Raw genomic sequence first — 19,409 nt, forward strand, 5'->3', positions numbered from 1 at the left:
AGGAACAGATCGTTAAGCATGTTAATCTAAGCGTCGAATTGCAGAAACATTTCAAATGTTATGAGATATCTGCCTCCGTCGCTAATAGCGCCACAAGATGCCCGGAGAAGAATTAATTTGAAATTGAACCTTTTCTTGCATGAGGGACCTATGAACATCTTGTGAAAAAAAAACTAGATGATTACGAAAAAAATTGTGCATGCGTTCACATGCTTTATGACACCTACTGCGTAGGGATTAGAGAGAATGAGCAACTATTCCTTGATCAATACGCACCTCTTACATTAGCCCTATTCTCCCTAAGAGAGGTCTATTGAGACCTAGCATAACATCGGAAAAAAAGGAAAGAAAACAAGTCATTAAGGCGTTTGACTCTGGTAAAACAGCGAATTATTACAAAAATAAAACTCGCCCGACAATAGTACCCGCGATGTTAAAGCACTTCAAGTCGGAGATTACAAAATTTTAGTCCTTCACCTCAGGACCTATATATAACACCCCGGTCTCTAGACGATCAGCAAGATCACAAACGGCTAGATAGGGGAACTTGATGGAGGTGCTGTTCCTGGATTTTAGAAAAGACTGACATCTTCGAAAACACTGAAATCATTCTTGTTTAGTGAAGATACAACAGAGTACGGTATAGTACGATCGAAACGAACTGAACCTCCGTGCGGCGCTACGTCAGCTGTGCTCGAAGCGGCGCGGTGATCGAGCTGGGACATAACTCGGACTGCAGCTATGACTGACGATTCTAACCGCCGCTTCGAGCGCAGCCGATTACGCAACTGCACCGAGTATCAGGCAGTCTTGACCCGACCATACTCTCAGCACGTGCCCTGTAGTTAGTCTTCGAACACCGATTTTCTGTGGTTTTCTTTCTGCTCAGGATACAGTAAACGGATCGTAGCTAGCAAATCACGAACTAGCATATGTTTGACAGAATTTAGAGCATTTCGCTGCGCGTTTCACTTATTGAATGCAATCACAAAAATAGCGACGTTTTTATTACTTTTCATTCTACAGATCGCAATAAAACGAAAAAAATCCAGCCCGTCGCGAATTGGGGCCTTTGCTTGCTTTGACATTTCTCTGCGTTTGTGTTAGAATGAAGTAAACTACTAAATAATTATAAGAACCATGGATTATACTTCTCTTATCTATAGTATCTTATCTTATCTATACTTATCTTTTTTGAAGTATTGATCCGCTAATGCTTGAAATGCGGGCAATTCTACAGCTAGATGTTTAATGTAAATATATAGAAAACCCACACTGTAGTCCTTGTTGTTAGGTCGACAGGTTTTCATTGTTCTTAGCTTATCGATTGATCGCAGAGATGGTGAACGAAGCACGCGAATACATGTTGATAGGCATATTTCAGCTGGATCTTTCGCTTCGTTCGAAAAAACCCGACAACATTCGACGTCTGGAAGTGGAGGTAATCCTTACTGCAAAAATAGAGAGAGTATTTTTCCGCAGCTAATCACCACCAGTCGCCCCACAACCACCCACAGCCTAGTGCAACTACGTGAGGGGCTACGACTCTGTGCCAATGGGACCCTTGTTAATCTCTGGAACTAGCGAGAGTCCCACCTCGATCGCCGCCTGGGCCATCAAGTCGTCTTAAAGGTGTAGTATTCGTATACGGGATGGAGAGGTTAGTTATTCCGTCCATTTCTTCCTAATCGCCGTAAAAAACGGCCCGGAAGATGCTGCGCGTGCACAAGGCTGGCGCGCTCCAGTCGAACTCCTTGTGGAAAATAGTGCCCCGGAACGATCGAAGCCGTATCTTTCGGGCCGTTTTCTACGGCAATTAGGAAAAAAATGGACGGAATCACCCCCCTCTCCATAATCTACTCTATCTCCTATACGAATACTCCACCTGAAATCCGTAACATCTCAGATTCGATGCCTTTAACCCGGCTGCACTCGTAAGGGTGTGTTAAAACCGTACTGAGTGAAAGGTTCAGCAGGCGCCGTCACTTACATCATACTTCTTCCAATTTTCAGTTAATGTTTTCCTTCTATATGTGTGCATGATGTCTGCACCGAGCTGGTCGATGAATTCTTCAAAATTTTTTCCAGCTCTTGACCGTACTTGATCATAATTCTCTTTGTGGGACCCTGTTTCATTTATATCTTCTATTGTAACGCTTTAGAATAGTTGGACAGAGAATTCTTCAAATGAAAATGGGATTATAATACCGCATCTGAACTATGGTTGCGAAGATATTTTATTTTAATCTTGTTTATTTTTATTTTATTCCATTTCCTTTTCCATTTCATTTTATTTTGTCTACTTTAACCATGTCCGGGACATATATACTGTTTGTTTTGAACTTGCTTTTCAAACAAGTAACTTACTAACCGAATTTAATGAATTGCTACAATTCTACTGTGACTAAAATCTCTGATTGGTGGAGATGAACAGATTTATTCACTTATTCTCAAGAGCTCAGTATAAGCTTAGACGTTGAACTAGAAGGCGCGCTGGTTTCGCAGTCATTTCAAATGATGTTTATTGGTAAATAAATAGACCAATAGGGATATGTTAGTTTATGTCGGCCTGTTCAACGGTAATTAGTTATCTACTAATCGATTTCAGGTAAGCGGAGCTACAATGTGTCACTCCTGGGGACATAATAATCATAATACCCAGCAATTATGACGATGTTTACTGTCCTGAAGCAACGCCGGTGGCGTAACTTCAGTAGATCAAAAACGCTATGCTATGGAATTAACAGGAGCTTCGCTACTGTTGCTTTACTAGTGCAGCGAGTTGTACAGTAGCTGGAAGAGTTGAAGGTGATTCGCAGTAGACAATAAGAAATCGTTTGGACGGACTTTACGCTGTTAAGTGGAAATTAGCGGAGTACCAATGACAGTGTTGAGTTTCCAATTCTAGCATACAGTAATCGATGCGACGATATCTTTTAGCTGGCGTAGGATGGCTACAATGGGCTATTTTCCGCTTAATTTCAAAATAACACTAGCTTAACACGATAGTTTTTTGGGGTATGCATCTCAGTTTCGCGAAAAAAAAAACTCACCCTCGATCCTTGCAAATTCTATGCTCTTTGCTCCATAGATTTCCTTCTGGATACAGTTGGATGCGGACAAAAGATCTTCAAAATTCATTGAGCAGTTAAGCGGTAGCCTAGAATTTTCTGGATCATTTCCAGTAAAAGTAAGAGGATTAGATGAGCAGTTATCAGATTAGTTTTAAGAATAAAAATGGAACAGTGGCTTACCTTTTTTCGATAACATCCTCACAGCATTCTGCCTTCTCGTGTGGGCAACAGTGGACGGAAATTTGGCGGGAATCAAGTTTCACATCTGAGATGAATTGCTTTTGAACACATGTAAGATTTTAATATACTGTACTCGTACTTATTACAATACACCAGTTTTTCTGCTTTTTTTTAATATATTAGTTTTTTTTTTGTTTTGGATTGACCTCCCCTCCCTACTGGGGAGCCTCCGGGCAGGCTGATATAAAAGTGAATCCATTAGCAGGAGTTCAAACAATCCATCTTTTTTTTTAATATCAGCCTCTATCTTTGTTTTTATGATATAATTTATAGAATCAGTGCAAAGTAACACAAAAACAAAGAATTCAACAATATGCAACTTGGAGATGATTTTCTACTTAAAATACCGAAATATTACAAAGAAACTTACGAAGATTTAAGAAGAAATCAATAACTGGTCAAGAAATGGCTCACCTGTTGCAAGCACCGCAGATGCTATGATAATGACACGAAGGACTGTGTTGGCGGGAACTCGGTAGGTCATAGCCCCGAGCAATCCTTAACGAGCGATGAGTTACTAGCAGTAAGTTACACTGAGATGAGTATTACTTTAGTATTTATAAATTTTTCTCTTTTTCAATTTACTATCTGCATTTTGCTTTTTACTCCTATTTCAAAAGTTGCTGAAAATTGCTAGAATTTCCTTCCTGAACTGGATTTTATTTTTTCCCTATTTTTTTTATCTGTGAAAACGGCTCCAAATACGTAAGAATTTTTCTGCTTGCATCAATTGCATTGAGAACCGTGTTTTTCAGTCTTTGAAATTTAGTTTATATTTTTTCTCTTTTTATTCGGAAGTTGACCAAAGAGAAAAAAAAAGAAAAAAAGAAAAAAATTTAATGACTTCCTTGGAAACGGATCTTTATAAAACCATCATCATCACCAATCACCACCATGTTTACTAAAAAAAAACCCATTCATTTATAGCAAAATCAAAATTTGAACAAAATTATGGTATCTCTTTTGGAGTCGAGATCGTGAGGTACATCTTTCATAGAGTTGTTCCTTTCTTTTTTTCCTCCTTCTCGACATTACTCTTTAAGGACTCCAATTTCACATTCTTCAAGCTTTTCAAGTTAATATTACTGGTTTTATTAAAATAATTTATTATTATCATAAGCATCAATTGGAATTAAAGGCACTTTCTATCTTGAACTCAAACTGAACAATGTACAGATAAAAAGATGGAATAAATGAAGGATATAAGGGCAAAAAAACACGAAACAAATAATATGTTTATAAGTGAAGTGTAGAACTAAGACCTAGGAAAATGCAGATAACCAAAAAATGCTTACAATCAAAAATAATAAGAAAAGTTGTGTTGCACGCAATTAAATATGTTGCTGACAGGTGCTTAAAGTGATGACAAAGGATTGTCGAGAAGGTGAAGAAATGTACATCTAATACAAATAACTCATTAGAATTTAATTTGTAGATACGGATAGCAAAATTAGGGGAATTTACTTCGTTTTCCTTAACATTTGAGTTTTAAGGAGGTTGTCCTGCAATGTTATAATTAACACTAAATTGCAAATTCAGCTTTTTGTACTATGTGTATTCTTAAGTGGAAGATAACTCTTGGAGCACTAAAATATGACAACAAAATTCCATTCTGAATAGCGATTTTTTCTACTTCTCAGCAAAAAAAAAATCTGCTGAACGTCCAAACTTGAGCAGAAAAAAAAATAGGCTTCATGTTTAAAACTGCCATATTGTACCTAACAGTTTGAATAGACAGAAAAATTCGGACGAGAACGAAACGAATCGCGAATGCGGACAGAAATCGACAACATTCAAGGAACCAATAACAAAAATGACAAAACCGCTAACGTAGATCATGCGACCCTCAATTATGGCTGATTGCTCGGAATGGTACTCGAGGGGAATAGATCAAATTATAAACAGTACGGGGATATTTTGGTAGAGGTGACAAGCCTGGGAATCGTTGCCACCTTTCCTACATCTGGGTGAAAACTGAGCTGATTATCGATTCATTCTTTGCTCTTCGTATTTGGATTTCAAGGATTTTTTCTATTTGTAATCGAATCTACTTGTTCGAAATTCGTTTAAAATTTCGCCTCTTCGAAGAAAAGGAAATTCCCCACATGTATTACAGAGAATTAAAATTTTAGCAGCTTAACAAATTCATATCAACCAAGATCCCCGAAAGCTGCAAATTTAAGGAATTTAAGCTTAAACAGAATCACTGACCTGCCTCCAGCTCTCAGCCCACCATCGAAGTTTGTCCCGATCTGTCAGCACAGAAACTTGGGAAAATTCGGCAATATCAAAGGATAGCTAGCCGAGGAGGTCCCCGGGTGGGCGGGAGCAGACCACCCACGAAGAAAACGATCAATTGGCGGCCAGGGAAGCGGGGGTGGCTAGACACTGCGATCATTGGAGAGAGTCGTCGGGACAGTGAAGCAGAACGAATACGGTGGAAGCCGCCGTCGAACTGAGATACTGCGGGTTTTTGAAGTGATTTATGTCCCGGAAACTGCTTAGAACAGTGAGGCAGCCGGGGCAGATGCTTCAAGCATTTGTGGATTTCTACTGCTGTTCATTCGTTGAATAACGTATCAAGTTAAGTATTTCTTAAAATCTTCAAAGCAATTTATGAAAAAACGACCAAGTTTTTTTTTATTGTTCTGAAACAAAAAACTGCAATGCAGTTGCAGCAAATTTTGGGGAATAAGCTAAGAATAAGATAATCAAATCTAAATTAAGCTCAGTAATAGTCTTTTAACTCCTCCTAATGGCTATGGAAATTCTCAAAATCGATAGACTAATCGAGAGGTTTGGAAGAAGAAAACTCGAACATTCACATTGACTACTGTCATTTTCGGAACTCTTATATACATAATTGTAAACAGAAAAATTTCCATACTGATTTCCGCAGTACCCATTTCTGTGTAAATTGGGCAACCGTTTTAAACATTTGTGATCGTATTCAACATCCGAAGTATTCAACATATAAACGAATGTAGGGCCACACTGGAAGTACTTCTCTTCTCTGTAGTGGTAACCAAATGATCTTGAGGTTCCTCAACCTCATCTTAAAACCTGGAATCAGCCAGCAAGGGTTCTGCGGTCACCTATGTCACCAGTAGAGACCTCAGATGACTCTCTAATTCCCGTTTTATAACCGCTGCCAAACATTCTGTAGTATTTAAAGAGGATTTTTGAGGCGGAGAAAGTTCTTTAAGTGTCAGATGAAATCTTGCTGAACTGACGCGTACATAGATCGATAGAGAGAACAACGGCTGAGTCACTGATTTTGATTTCGAGAAAAACTCTACAATTTCTAGATCTAAAGTTCCTAGATTAGATCTAAGACTATATCGAAAACAGACAGTTTTGCTCGACTGAGATGATCTAGCAGGACTGGTAGAACATAGACAAAGCCTTTTCTTCGCTATTGATACTTGAACCTAAAAAAATAGCATTGCTGCCTATCTTATATCTTCATCATATCATAAAGACATCAAATTGAACTTCGACTGCTTAACGCTTTGAAGGCTGAAAGAGAAAGTGATCCCGTCGAATTCGTTGTTGGATCAATCATCAGCTTTTTCATTTCCAAGCTAGATTTGACGCCTACACGTTCGATTGAGATGGTGACTGGATGGTGTTACGTCTGTCAGTTACGCAGATGAAACAGTCAAACAAACGCAGATTTTTATCAAAAGATATTACCGCTAACCAGAGTTGCATCAATACACCATTACTATTGAGAAAATAAATTGCTGGTATGTAAGGACAGAATTGTACTTCTCACAGATTTCACTGATCCCTATGTTAGGATTCAGAATGTTCGAGCTCACTCATGAACGAATACTTCCAGGATACAAATGAGGATGAATTAGGAAGTTTTGACCGACGTATAAGTCAATCGAGCATCGAGAATCGATCGCTTTGATTTGCCGCCCAACTGGTGCCTTAATTAAGAAAAATTGGGCGATCGAGTCCGACTATAACCTTGCCAACTCCAAGCTTCCTAGTCAAATAGAAACACAATCATGTTACCAATCAGTACAGACACATGTCAGATAATAATGGTGGCCACAATGTTGTATGAAGAAAAAAAAAACAATATAGAAAAAGCCGACAACGCTGAAATGTTACTTCTTAATGAAGAAAATCTATACGAGTGCTGGCGACAACTCAAGCGAATAAAGCAAAACCTACATGTTCAACATGCCAAGATTCAAGCACCGTCGAAAACGGGCAACGTCGAAACATATTTTTCCCAACAGAAACAGTGCTACTGAGAAGAAGTAAGTAGTGACGACAACAAAAAAAAAAATCAACAAGATCCCGTAGTAAGGAAATTTCCACAGAAACAATGAGTTTTACGAGCAGTTGATGAATGTGCACGAATTTCTCGCAAGAGTGATGCAAATTTGCTGTAAATATCACTTTTTTGCATTAAAATCTCTCGTCTCCTCCAATAATACTATCTTCTATTTCATCTTCATGGAGGTATTTCGCTAAACTGTCACTCATTCCCAACGCCTCCACCATAGCGAGAAAATGCTCTGAAAATAGAAATTATGTACAACATTAATTCAATACAATCAACAACAACTACGGAAGTGATAACTAGTTTCTGTCGGAAATAATACTGAAGTAATAATAGTACCGTAATAAATAATACAATATTAATGGTGCTTCATCACTACTTCATATACTAGCAATAAATAATACAACATTAAATAATACAATCTAGAACTTACGAGGAGGTGGTATGTTCGCATAGAGATCCGCAACATCCTGCTCACTCTTCGGTCGGCCAATAATCCAACCAAAACGAGGGAAAATCTTAGAAAAAAAATTAAAAGCGTTCGTATGGTTATCAAACTAAACTCTTATTTGCATACCGTTGAATGAACGTGGCAGTAAAGAGGCATCGACTTCTGTAACTCCAAAGCAGTTACACCGAAATGATCAGTCAGAGCTTTCGGGAAGTACTGAATTGCTAAGAATTTCCACTAAAACTGCGCATACTTCGACGTACACTGTGGCAACCTGCACTGGTCAACCGCGACGCTGTCGACGGAATTCTAGCACGCTAAGCATATGAATAGCGTTCTTCACAAGTGGGTAAGCATAGCACTTACACGAGTATTCGTATAGGTTCCCTAATAGAAAATAATATTAGGTTGTCTCAAAAGAAATGCGCGCTGCGTAAATCCCTTGCTTCGAAGTTATTTCGAAAGTATTTTTCAACCAATGTTTTGGTAGATTTTCAGTGTCTCATTTTGTTGTTCTTTTTTATTTTTTATAATTGAATTTGATTAATTTTCAATGAAAATATTTCTGCTTTGTGAGGATTGACCGAAAATCAGAAATTCAGCACGCATGCTGCACGACTTTAAAGGCATCACCCCGCTAATCTGAGGTGGTACAGATTTCAGGTGAAGTATTCGTATACAGGATAGTACATGGAGGTATTATGGAGAGAAGGTGATCCCGTCCATCTCTTCCTAATTGCCCTAAAAAAAGGCCCGGAAGATACGGCTTCGGGCGTTCCGGCGCGCTATTTTCCACAAGAGGTTCGACTGGAGCGCGCCAGTCTTGTGCACGCGCCGCATCTTCCGGGCCGTTTTTTACGGCAATTAAGAAGAAATGGACGGAATCACCCCCTCTCCATAATCTACTATCCCGTATATTAATACTCCACCTGAAATCCGTACCACCTCACATTCGCGGGGTGATGCCTTTAAGCAGGGCAAGACGGCCGCCGATTGTCGCCGCTCACTGTGATTCGCGTTTGTACAAAACGTTATCTCCAGCAGCCACTGCTGCCGTTGGTTTTAGCATTTTTCTAATGCAAACGAATCCCTCGAAGACAAAGAACATGGTAGGCGCCCAGTCGTCGTCGAAAACTAAGCGCTGCTAGCAGTTTCTTTTGAGACAACCTAATAGAAGCGTTAAGTGAAGGATAAAGACGGAACAGTACGCCACATTTCTTTCGGGTATCCGATCTTGCGAAAGCCCTGCGGGGAGAAAACCTCGAGCCACATAGCAATGTACCTCACTACAGTGTGGTACTCTGGATCATCATTTCTCCGCGTAATCAGAAAAATCAACTTTATTTACCTACTTATTTATTTATTTACTTATTAGAACTCCACGTACCCGTCTGTTTTGAGCACGACGCATATCTTTCGGTTGAAGCGTTGCAGGTTTTCCATCAATTTCAATCAAACGACTGCAGTAGAGTTCATCTCCGAGAATCGGACATAGAAGATGCGAAAACATCAGACGCGGTAGATGACGAGCAACTGGAAAAGTGCAAGATTTGGTAAAAAAAAAAATTCTCCGAGGGGCGTGACTGTGATCGCTTCCCATTGGCTAGTCGACGCCGAGGGTTACACCTTCTAAAAATCGTTCCTTTTTAAGATAGGAACACATTCCTGTGAGAATAAAATGGCAGACACTTCGCCTACTTCGGAGAAAAAAGCACAGCTGGATTGCTCATCACGAAAAAAAAGAAACGAAAAAAAAAATCAAAAAGATGTGAAGACAAGATGGTGAAAAGTGAGATGAAAGAAAAATTACTGAGTTGTCACTATGGACAGGTGAGGTCCCATAACCTACATTAAACTACTACTCAGCAATACAAGGAGTCGTGAAATGATGCTATCTAAGCGCATCTCAGTACGTAATTTGCACCCTAGACAGATTGACCAAAAATCTAAGAACTCCAAAATGCGATAATGACCGCTGCAATATACGTAGATGGCGAAAGTGAGCATGGAGTGTGGTAGCATGTAAAACTCAAGAGATTCTTATCGGATTCAAAACTTGAGAAGCTTAAAGCTTGGTTTTTACTTGTTTTTGAAATCCTGTTCGTGCTGGCCTTATTTTTCTGGTGATATTTATTATTCACATGCCCTTCTAAACATGTTTTTGCTTTAGTTTATTTTTTTTACTTGTTTCAGTTAATACTAGATTGTTTTATCGGTGTTCGACTGACTGTTGATGCTATCGATCGTCCTGGCAAGTGCGAGAACTGCCTTGCAGGCAGATCATATCCCTGCAGGTATATCTTGCGAATAGGACGCCGCATGATCCCCAGTCAACGATTGTTTCTAGACAAAGCTTTTTCTTTTAAACATGAGAAAATATGGAGTGAAATCACGGGAAAACTTACTTTCAAAAATATATTCTAATAGATACGATTTCTACCTTCTTGTACGAGTAAAGATTTGTATTCAAGTTCTGCTCTAGTTACTCACCGATATATATCGTTATTTTTACCAAGCAATCTTCATTTGCAAACGGATTTCTCATAGTAGAGCTCATTTCCTATCATTTCCTTATAAGGTCGCTTTGTCAGGATATCCAGGTAGAAATATCATGCGCGTCTTAGGTGGAATGGGTGGAAGGAGCCTAAGGATGGACAGTGCGCCTGGACAGGCGTAGCGGCGATCGGCGCTACTGCCACACACACACCGGCTGAATCCAATTCGCTTGGGTACCTCCTGAGCCCACCACCATCTGGCGCCGGTGGACCCGTCACACCCCTTTTTTCGAATTTCGTGACACACACCTGCACACACGTGACAGAATAAGCCCGTTATTATATATCATGATATGACCTCACATTTATCACCAGAGTACAACGTGAAACCCAAATCTTTACTCGTAGTACGAAAAAATAGAAATCGTAACCATCAAAATATCAGAACTATATTATAAATATAGTTCTTACACAATCTTCTCCGTAACAAAGTATGAATTAAGTAGAGATACTCGCTCGCCGTATTCATACAAAGCAAGCTTTGAAATGCGTCAATAAGTATCATAATGACCCTACAGTTTATATTCACCCTAACGAACTTCATTCACACTGCCTCCTCGAACTATGAACGTCGCAGAGTGAGTATCTCACATTATATAATGCTATATAGTGGATGCAACTTTAAGCAAGATCAGCGGGGGTCACAGCTAACATAGCTTTCTTTTGCCTTCTCAATTAGTTAGTCGGTTTTACTTTTGTATTCTGTTATTTCATGGTTTTTCCGTCATTCTTGGAAGTATAACGATTTACCCGTTTTTTTTTACCGGACAATCTTCATTTACAAACGAGTTTCTCATTGTGGAATTCAAGTTTTACCATTCCATTTCCTTATATGCTCTTTTTATCAGAGTATCCAAATAGGAGGGACGGGTGTGGTGTAGCGGATAGAGGTTCCGCTTCCTGCACGATCGATCGGAGGTTCGAGTCCGCTCCAGTGCTCACCAAGCCTTTCATCCCTCCGGGGTCGATAAATTGGTACCAGACTGGTCTGGAGCATAAAAGCACTGGCTTCACACATCGGCTAGCCAACGCAAGTCATTGTATAGGCCAGCTATAGGTTCGTGAAACTCAAACGATTCTGAATTGAAGTGAAGGTGGGAGGGGGGGGGGGGGGGAGCGGGGGCATCCCAAGCGGATTGATTAACGCCAGAAACTTTATCCTTTATCGTTATCCAAGCAGGAATATTATGGAGGCCTTCCGTGGACGTGGTTCTAAGTATGGACGCGTGAGGATGCGCCTGGACAGGCGATGAGTGTGCCTGCAGCAGCGGCGATCGCTGTCGCAAGCACGCCCATCGGCTGCACCCATCTTGCTTGGGCACCTGCTGAACGTCCTTCGGGCGCTAGTAGCGATGGGACCATTGGCTTGCTGAACACAAAAACAGCACAGTCAGTGTTGGTGTTCACCATATCGGAGTGAAACATACTTCTCGCATCACCATGTTCTTATCGTGTTCGTTTCCGTTAAAACAGGACAGACGAGGTTAGTTGCATATAAAAGCGAGGTGAGTTCTTTCATTCTACTTCCCAGCAGGATGCGCTTGTTCCTCTTGTTCCTCTTCCTAATCACCACCGTGCTCTCCATAGGCTTGGATCCAGTGCTCACGAAATCAGTAAGCTTCTAAGTTTAAAAGCAAAAACGCACAAAAGTAGACAGAATCCAGTATACGTCTGAAAAGTACCCTCAAAAATAAAGTCCCTTCTGGAACCAATTTCACCTATTCCTAGGTTATGCAACAACGTCGAGAAAAAATATTCAAGAGATGCATGGAAATCTGCGTCGAGGACGAAGAAGTTGCTAAGCCTAATCAGATTTTATGCTCTCAATGTCGTCTTCCCATTGATCCAGAGGGCCTGTTTTTATAAATCTCTGCTACTATCCCTTCTGTCCTTTTTTCAATAAATGGTATTTTTCTATTACTCTTAGTATTTATGCTATTTCATGAAAAAAATATCGAAGAGTTCAGATGTGAAACAAAAAAAAGGAAGAAGGAAGCTTATAGTGATCAGTTATGTTTGAAAAAAAAGAAGAGAGCACTTGTTTTACAAACGCACCCCATAGGACCTCAATAGTTCGATCCCCCGAACGAAGTTTTTTGCAAAGAACGAAACGACATAAAATTGCCTCTAGCAATTTAGCAGTTCAACATTACTCAATTATCTACATCTTACACTTGAATTTAAAACATTTAACAAAAAAAAGAGGAGCTCAGGGCGTGTGAACATAGGCTTAGAAGATCGCTGAAAACCACGCGAAAAGAACACTTTGATAATGACTTTTAGGGATGTTTTGTAGGTTTGGTGTGCAAAAAAACCACACTAATATTTTTTGGTAACTCTTAGCTTCCCTGAAATCTAGATAGGAAATAGGAAAATCAAAAATCCTACTCTTTCTAGACTTTTCCTTTCTGGATTTCAAGAGAATCTACTTGGAGAAAAAAAAATGCCTATGAAGGTTTCTTTGAATCCAAGACCAGAATATAACGCTGGCTTTTTCATAATACTGTGCCGTTTCTTTCTTGAAAGGGAAGATTTGCTGAAATTCTGTAGCAATTTTCCTATTTGCGTTCCACCTAAATTTCGGAAGAAAAACTAAAAGCCTAAAAAAAGCAGTTCAAACATCTAAGAGAGCAAGCCTTCTCCTACAAAATACGTCTGGAAGTATCCCAAGCTGCGTTATTAAGAACTTTTAACTCTTAATTATACTCATACAATCTCGGCATTTCAGCTGTTGGATGTTCACGTGTAAATCATTGGAAACTATATAATATTGAGCTATTCACTTTTTAGTTGCAGCTCTAAGTTTTTTTATCGTTTGCAAAAATCTGCTCCAACGGGTAATCGAGCTCCGGTATAGGGGTCGTTTTCAACAGGTCATTTCTCAGGGGCATGCTTGACGCTGGCTACGAGCGCCACCGTGCATCATGTTGATAGCCTTAGTTTGTGTCCTATCTGCAGCCTTAGATTTTCCCGATGTATCACGTTTAAAGGCATCACAACACGAATCTGAGATTTCAGATGGAGTATTCGTATACGGGATGGGAGACTATGGACAGCGGGGTGATTCCGTCCATTTCTTCCTAATTGCCGTAAAAAACGGCCCGGAAGATACGGCTTCAGACGTTCTGGCGCACTATTTTCTACAGGGAGTTCGACTGGAGCGCGCCAGCCTTGTGCGGCGCCGTATCTTCCTGGTCGTTTTTTACGGCAATTAGGAAGAAATGGACGGAATCACCCCCTCTACATAGTCTCCCATCCCGTATACGAATACCCCACCTGAAATCCACCTCATACCTCATATTCGTGGAGTGATGCCTTTAAATAATAAATCTATGAGGAACAACATCAGTTTAATGGAATAGAAGCAACCCAAACATCAACATTTTTGGAACATGGCGGCTGGAAGGTAGAATGAAGAAAGTTTCTACACTCGTCAGACGTTTTCTTCAACATACAGCTGCGGTTTTACGCACACAACGAGCATAAGTTGCCCTCCACTACTCCCTTGTCCATTACAGAGTGGCTAACTTTCTTAACACAAAAAATTCCACTGAATATGGGATTCACCAAAGACCAGATTTTCATAGATCTTTTCAACATTAGATGCACCGATTCTGCTTGCGCAAATTTGAAAAAATACAAGAGAAACTGGGGGTGAAAAAGACCGAAGTACTGGAATAAGACAGCGCTTCATAGACTATTATTGAAATCACAATTGAAATGAGTGGTTAGATATCTGGCGAACTTTCTTGTGCAAAAAAAAACTTACAAAAATAAAAATGCTACGAATTGATCTCAATCATCCCTACCTCCAAATTAGTGCAAGAAATAAAGCGCGGAAGCGCTAATAGCTAGCACATTAACGACAATTCCGAAAGAAATCACAGTACACACGAATTTAAGGAGATGTACTACCATATCTAGTCCCATGCAGATGGCGAGGACCTGTCAACGTACAGTGATGATGCGTACACACGCATATCTTTCCAAGAGATGACGTAGAATATACGTCATCGGATGAACCAGTCTATTTTTTTCCAGGGAATACGAAATTTTGAATATTTTTCTAAAGTCCAGTCAGTTCTTCCAAAAGTGAGAGTCTCTGCACTCGTATTGCACTGCTCGGTTGTGATATGAATTCTCGCTGAATTTAAAAAGAAGATTACGTTAGGAACCATAAAGCATATTTTACCTGCTCATATACCATAGTCGGGTCAAAACGGCATGATGCACGAGCGGCCGCGCAGGTGCAACGCGGTTTTTTTTGACCGCTGACACCTTTTTTTGGCCTGCGAGAAGTGTGCTTGGCTGCTTGCTTGCTTGTGTAATTTCTCAAATATTGCCAAGTGACGTCACACACATCGATATTGGCTGCAATTTTTTGTTTGTTTTCTTTTCTGGCTTTTCTTTCTGATTCTTTCAAATATTTTTTCGTATTTTTGTAATTTTTGCTGCATTTGCTTTTGCTAAGGAGATCTATATTGCATCTGCATATATTGCTCTTAAGTTATCGTATTGCTTTTGTTCATGCTTTGCTTTTGGAATTAGGTTCAAAATTGTGTTTATTTCGCTTGTATTTGCTAATGTTCTTTTTTGTTTCTTCGTCCACACTTCCTCCTTTGCAAACAAAAAGGAACATTAGACTAAACTGAATACACGAACAAAAACAATAACTTAAGAACAATAAAGATGCATTATAGATCTACATAACAAGAGCAAATACAGCAAACTCAATAAAAACACAAAAAAAAGAACTTTAAAGACGAAAAAACCATAAAGAAAAGCAAAAAAGGAAGGAAATGAAAATTGCAAAATCGATCCGAATGACGTCACTTCACGACATTTTGACAAATTGCCAAGTAGACTGCTCGCAGGATGCTGCGAGCTGCTAAAAACCACGCAACTACACTAGTGATTAATGCCGTTTTGAGCCGACCATACAGCTACTGCTGGAATTAACATAAATGATCCAAATCCTTCAATAGATCGAATTTTTTGAAGACTAATCATTCCTTCAAGCGGGTGAATTTGTCTGAGAGGATATTCAGCACTCACATTTATTTACTGAAAATTCTACAAGTGAGCATCCGTGCTTTTTGGCCAGTACCCGCCACTCCATAGATCCAGCTACTGCAAATTTTCCTGTTCGAGCGCGCACATTACTTGGTCCCTCCACGAAGATGTACTTGAAACCATATTTTAAGATAAGGGAATCTCCAGCAATACAAGAATTGTAGAAGAACTTACAAAAAAAGAATCAGTGCTCTCAGAAACTCACCTCAGACACCTTTCCGTTTGACTGAAATGTGGCGTATCCTGCCAAAGTGCCCGTAGTCGATGGTGGTGATCCCACGAGAATTGCTCTAGAATGAAAAAAGGAGTAAATTATTGGTAGAAGATACTTCCAGTGAACTTACACGGCATTGTAGTGATATCTGCAGTCGGATGGCTTTGCTACTGCATATTTGATACTCTTTTTAACGTTTTCAAAGTCAATTTTGTTGGCAGGCAGCACGATCGCTCCAGAAAGATATCTGAAAGTGGAACTATCAAGAGTGTAACAGGAGGAAGAATAACGGGAGGGGAGAGAGGAGGAAAACCTACTGAGAAACAGTGCTTCTTAGAAGTTCTCTGAACATGGAAAAATTCTAATACCTCATCCAGTAAGAAGAGAATTGGTATTGTGGATGTATGAATCTGCATGAATTTAGGGTCTGCACAAAAATGAAGGTTCATATTCACCAAATACGAAGAACAGATCTCTTCACCCGTCCAACTTGAGTATAAGTTCGAAGAAATGGAAAATAACAAAAAAAGCGTAATTCCTTTTGCACAACCACTGTTTTTTTTTTCTTGGAATTATTCAGTGTTTGGTGAAATGTAATCCGCAGGGCCACGTCGCAACTGCCCGCGCCGCCGTTTAAGTAGATTTAGATGAGACCAGTTGCCTGCGCGGTTGCGCACGGCCCGGTGCAAAGGAACGTTGCATTTAAGTTCGAGTGAGGACCCTTACTACCATTGTTCATTGCTTGCAATGGTTCTTCCTCAAACTCCAACTTTCTCCACCGCTTCAAGCACAGCCGCCTACGAAACTGCACGGTGCTTCATGTCGTTATGAGCAGACTATATGCGCGAACTTGATAAAACTCCAAAACAACAAGCTAACCAGTGAGGTTCATCATTTATCACATTACTTACTCAGAAGTGTGTTCGCCTATCTTTCCTACAATTCTCCAAAAGCTGGAAGTTTTCTCCTACGAACATGAAGTATGTGTTTATCTTAGTTATTTAGGCTAATGGTAGTTCTCCATATACTCACCCAAGAAGTAAAATAAGAAGGGAAATAGCCTCCAGAAAAGTGAAGACTGCAGCAGCAAATCGCAAGCTATTCCTCCTATGACCAATACCTTATCAACGAAACTGTGTTCCTCATCCTAAGCAAATTTTCTTCAACCCTTTATTGCCGCGTCGTTCTCCAATTCCTACAGGAGTCATAACGGACTTCATTCTCTCGTTTCCGCCTTCAGCTCTGTAGCAGATAGTTTAAGGACCGAAAATATTTACTTGTAACGATTTTTTGAGGAATTTTTTTCCCCAAGTAAGAAGAAAATAACTTTCAGTGATTACATAGGTAGAAAACTTCACCCCGTTCTTAGATTTCCAGCTTTTTTTTTCTTAGATGCAAATCTAGTGTCTTCCAGAACAGCTATCTTTCCCTTGCTATTTACCATAGTTCTACTCTTCAAAGAAGCCGGAGGCAGTAACTGGGGAGACTGGTCGTGTGTATTCACTTCATATTTCTGCGTGAAATGGGTTTGCAGGGTAAGTTCGTCTTATTCCAATAATCTGGTTTCGTGGAGTTTCTCGTTCAAAAAAAAAATCACGTTGACAACAACACAAAAAAAGTTTTCACCTAGATACAGTCAGACAAGGTGAAGAATTTAACTCACCCAGCTCATTTGCAAACGTCAAATAAAGGGTTTCTGACGCAGGATGAAAAAAGTAAAACATAATCCAGAGCAGGACAAAAAAGAAAAAAGAGAAGATGAACAAAAAAGTTGACAGACAATTCTCAACCGAGTCTAGAGATTAGCATCCAAACGCAATTTTCCTACTGAAAACAGTTGAACTATACACTTTTTCGTGGTAACATTTTCCTAACCGTCATCCAGTTTTCATAGTGCCGATGGAACATTCGTCCATCCGATAGTATGCTACAGACAGAAAATTTCCCTCGATCTAAATTCCTGTTATTTTCATTGTAGTATGTAGTCCTTAGCGCTACACTGTAATAGCTACATTACAGAACTGTGGACCATGGAGTGCGTGCATGGATTACTTCTGTAAATGTCATGGTTGCATTGACTAATTCCAATGAACGCATCGTTAAAAAAACAGATATTTTATGCTTCCTATAATATATCAAACCACGATATTAAATGTTCACTCCTCCATTTTCCATCAAAAAGTGGAAGAATCAGCTTCTTCATCAAGTGTAAATTAGACTTTGGGCCAAATATTATGGAGAAAAAGTAGTAGAATGAAAGGCGAAAGTGTGACTAAACATGGTAGATTTCACCTTTTCAGTCCGGTGCAAAATGATAGATTTGGCTCATTGAAAAACTGTGCGAGTCCTGGAATGCATTCCGAAATAGTCACACTTCGATCAATGAGTTTCTTCTGGAATCCCAAATTTCTAAAGCAATCGAAGCTTCCAATAGTAATCACACTGCCACCCACCGTAGGCAGTTCATCAGCATCTTTCCTGTTATAAACACTATTCTCAAAAACTCCTCCTTCTTTCTGAGATATGCCTACGCAAGAAACACCATATGGCTTGGGAACGATAAGGAATCGGCCTGAAATGAGGTACTGAGAGCTTCCTGTGGCTGCCTGAATTGGAGCACTACCTGGCTCATGTAATACGAAATTATTCTTTAAATAATTAGTGAGCTGATCAATGTATGAAAAGTTCTTCGTTTGAGTGGCTGTTCGAAGAAGCTGCGATATGCGACGAGTTGGACCAGTTGATGGTCTGAACAACAGAACACTGATTCACTAAATGCATTATACAAGCTACTTTAGGAACAATGATATTTTCAAGAAATAAAGAATCATTCACGAAATGCGCAATGCACGCGTGTACTTGTGGAACGAAATTTCGCATAGCACTTAATATGCCAAACCTTTCTTAGCATCTTTCATCGACCAAAAAAGCATGATTTGATATACGATATAAGTGCAAAAATCCCTTCACACGAAAGAAAAACTATACCCTTCTGTGCAGTGACACTTCTGAATTAACTGTATAACTGGAGGGCGTCTCATGTCTGCAAATTACACAAGATTTATTTCGAAGTTTTTTCTTTAAATGATGCGTACACATTATAATAAAAAGACAATAACTGACGGAAATGTGTTCAGTACAAAATGAAGTTTCATTCAATAATTTCTGGTAGGACGGACGTGCAATTATGGGAGTTCAGTCATTATTTCTCTAATATAGAAAACAGTAAAGGAAAAGACATGAGGATGAAGACAACCCGTCACTTACAGCATGTTACAGCAATATGAGTTTAAATATTTTTTTAAATCGACCGGTATTGACAACAGAAATAAAAAAACACTCTCAGATCTTCACAGACATTTCAAACATAAGCTGAATAATATCCAGTTCTACAGAGTGCTCAATGAACTCCTCAAAATTATTTCCATTTTTTTAAAGTGCAAGTGGAGCAAAGTCGGTGAAGAACATGCTGCAAGATGAGCAATCAAAAATCCTATAC

At 39.6% G+C, this 19,409-nt stretch overlaps 3 protein-coding genes across 8 annotated transcripts; 1 reads left to right on the forward strand and 2 right to left on the reverse strand.

Moving 5' to 3' along the window:
• Window positions 1–112: 112 nt before the first annotated feature.
• On the reverse strand, window positions 113–18,951 carry RB195_013749 (uncharacterized protein; the record flags this gene model as incomplete). Of its 6 annotated transcripts, XM_064203717.1 has the most annotated exons (20): window positions 466–600; window positions 1,275–1,429; window positions 3,054–3,160; window positions 3,255–3,339; window positions 3,729–3,812; window positions 5,526–5,529; window positions 7,192–7,252; window positions 7,341–7,427; window positions 7,503–7,581; window positions 7,772–7,852; window positions 8,051–8,135; window positions 8,195–8,284; window positions 9,456–9,601; window positions 15,679–15,808; window positions 15,902–15,986; window positions 16,041–16,157; window positions 18,203–18,303; window positions 18,364–18,482; window positions 18,534–18,658; window positions 18,899–18,951. In XM_064203717.1, 20 exons carry the CDS (start codon window positions 18,949–18,951, stop codon window positions 466–468), a joined length of 1,929 nt encoding a protein of 642 aa, XP_064059596.1. The 6 variants fall into 6 exon arrangements, with proteins under 6 accessions (XP_064059595.1, XP_064059596.1, XP_064059597.1 ...); XM_064203716.1 differs by lacking the exons at window positions 466–600; window positions 15,679–15,808; window positions 15,902–15,986; ... (3 more) ...; window positions 18,534–18,658; window positions 18,899–18,951 and adding exons at window positions 113–148; window positions 10,269–10,389; XM_064203718.1 differs by lacking the exons at window positions 15,679–15,808; window positions 15,902–15,986; window positions 16,041–16,157; ... (2 more) ...; window positions 18,534–18,658; window positions 18,899–18,951 and adding an exon at window positions 10,269–10,389.
• On the reverse strand, window positions 11,836–12,048 carry RB195_013750 (uncharacterized protein; the record flags this gene model as incomplete). The annotated part of the gene is made up of 1 exon (XM_064203720.1): window positions 11,836–12,048. One exon carries the CDS (start codon window positions 12,046–12,048, stop codon window positions 11,836–11,838), a length of 213 nt encoding a protein of 70 aa, XP_064059600.1.
• On the forward strand, window positions 12,159–12,489 carry RB195_013751 (uncharacterized protein; the record flags this gene model as incomplete). Its single annotated transcript, XM_064203721.1, has 2 exons — window positions 12,159–12,236; window positions 12,352–12,489. 2 exons carry the CDS (start codon window positions 12,159–12,161, stop codon window positions 12,487–12,489), a joined length of 216 nt encoding a protein of 71 aa, XP_064059601.1.
• Window positions 18,952–19,409: the final 458 nt, after the last annotated feature.

The sequence above is a fragment of the Necator americanus genome, chromosome V, assembly GCF_031761385.1.
Source record: "Necator americanus strain Aroian chromosome V, whole genome shotgun sequence".
NCBI classification, from domain to species: domain Eukaryota; kingdom Metazoa; phylum Nematoda; class Chromadorea; order Rhabditida; family Ancylostomatidae; genus Necator; species Necator americanus.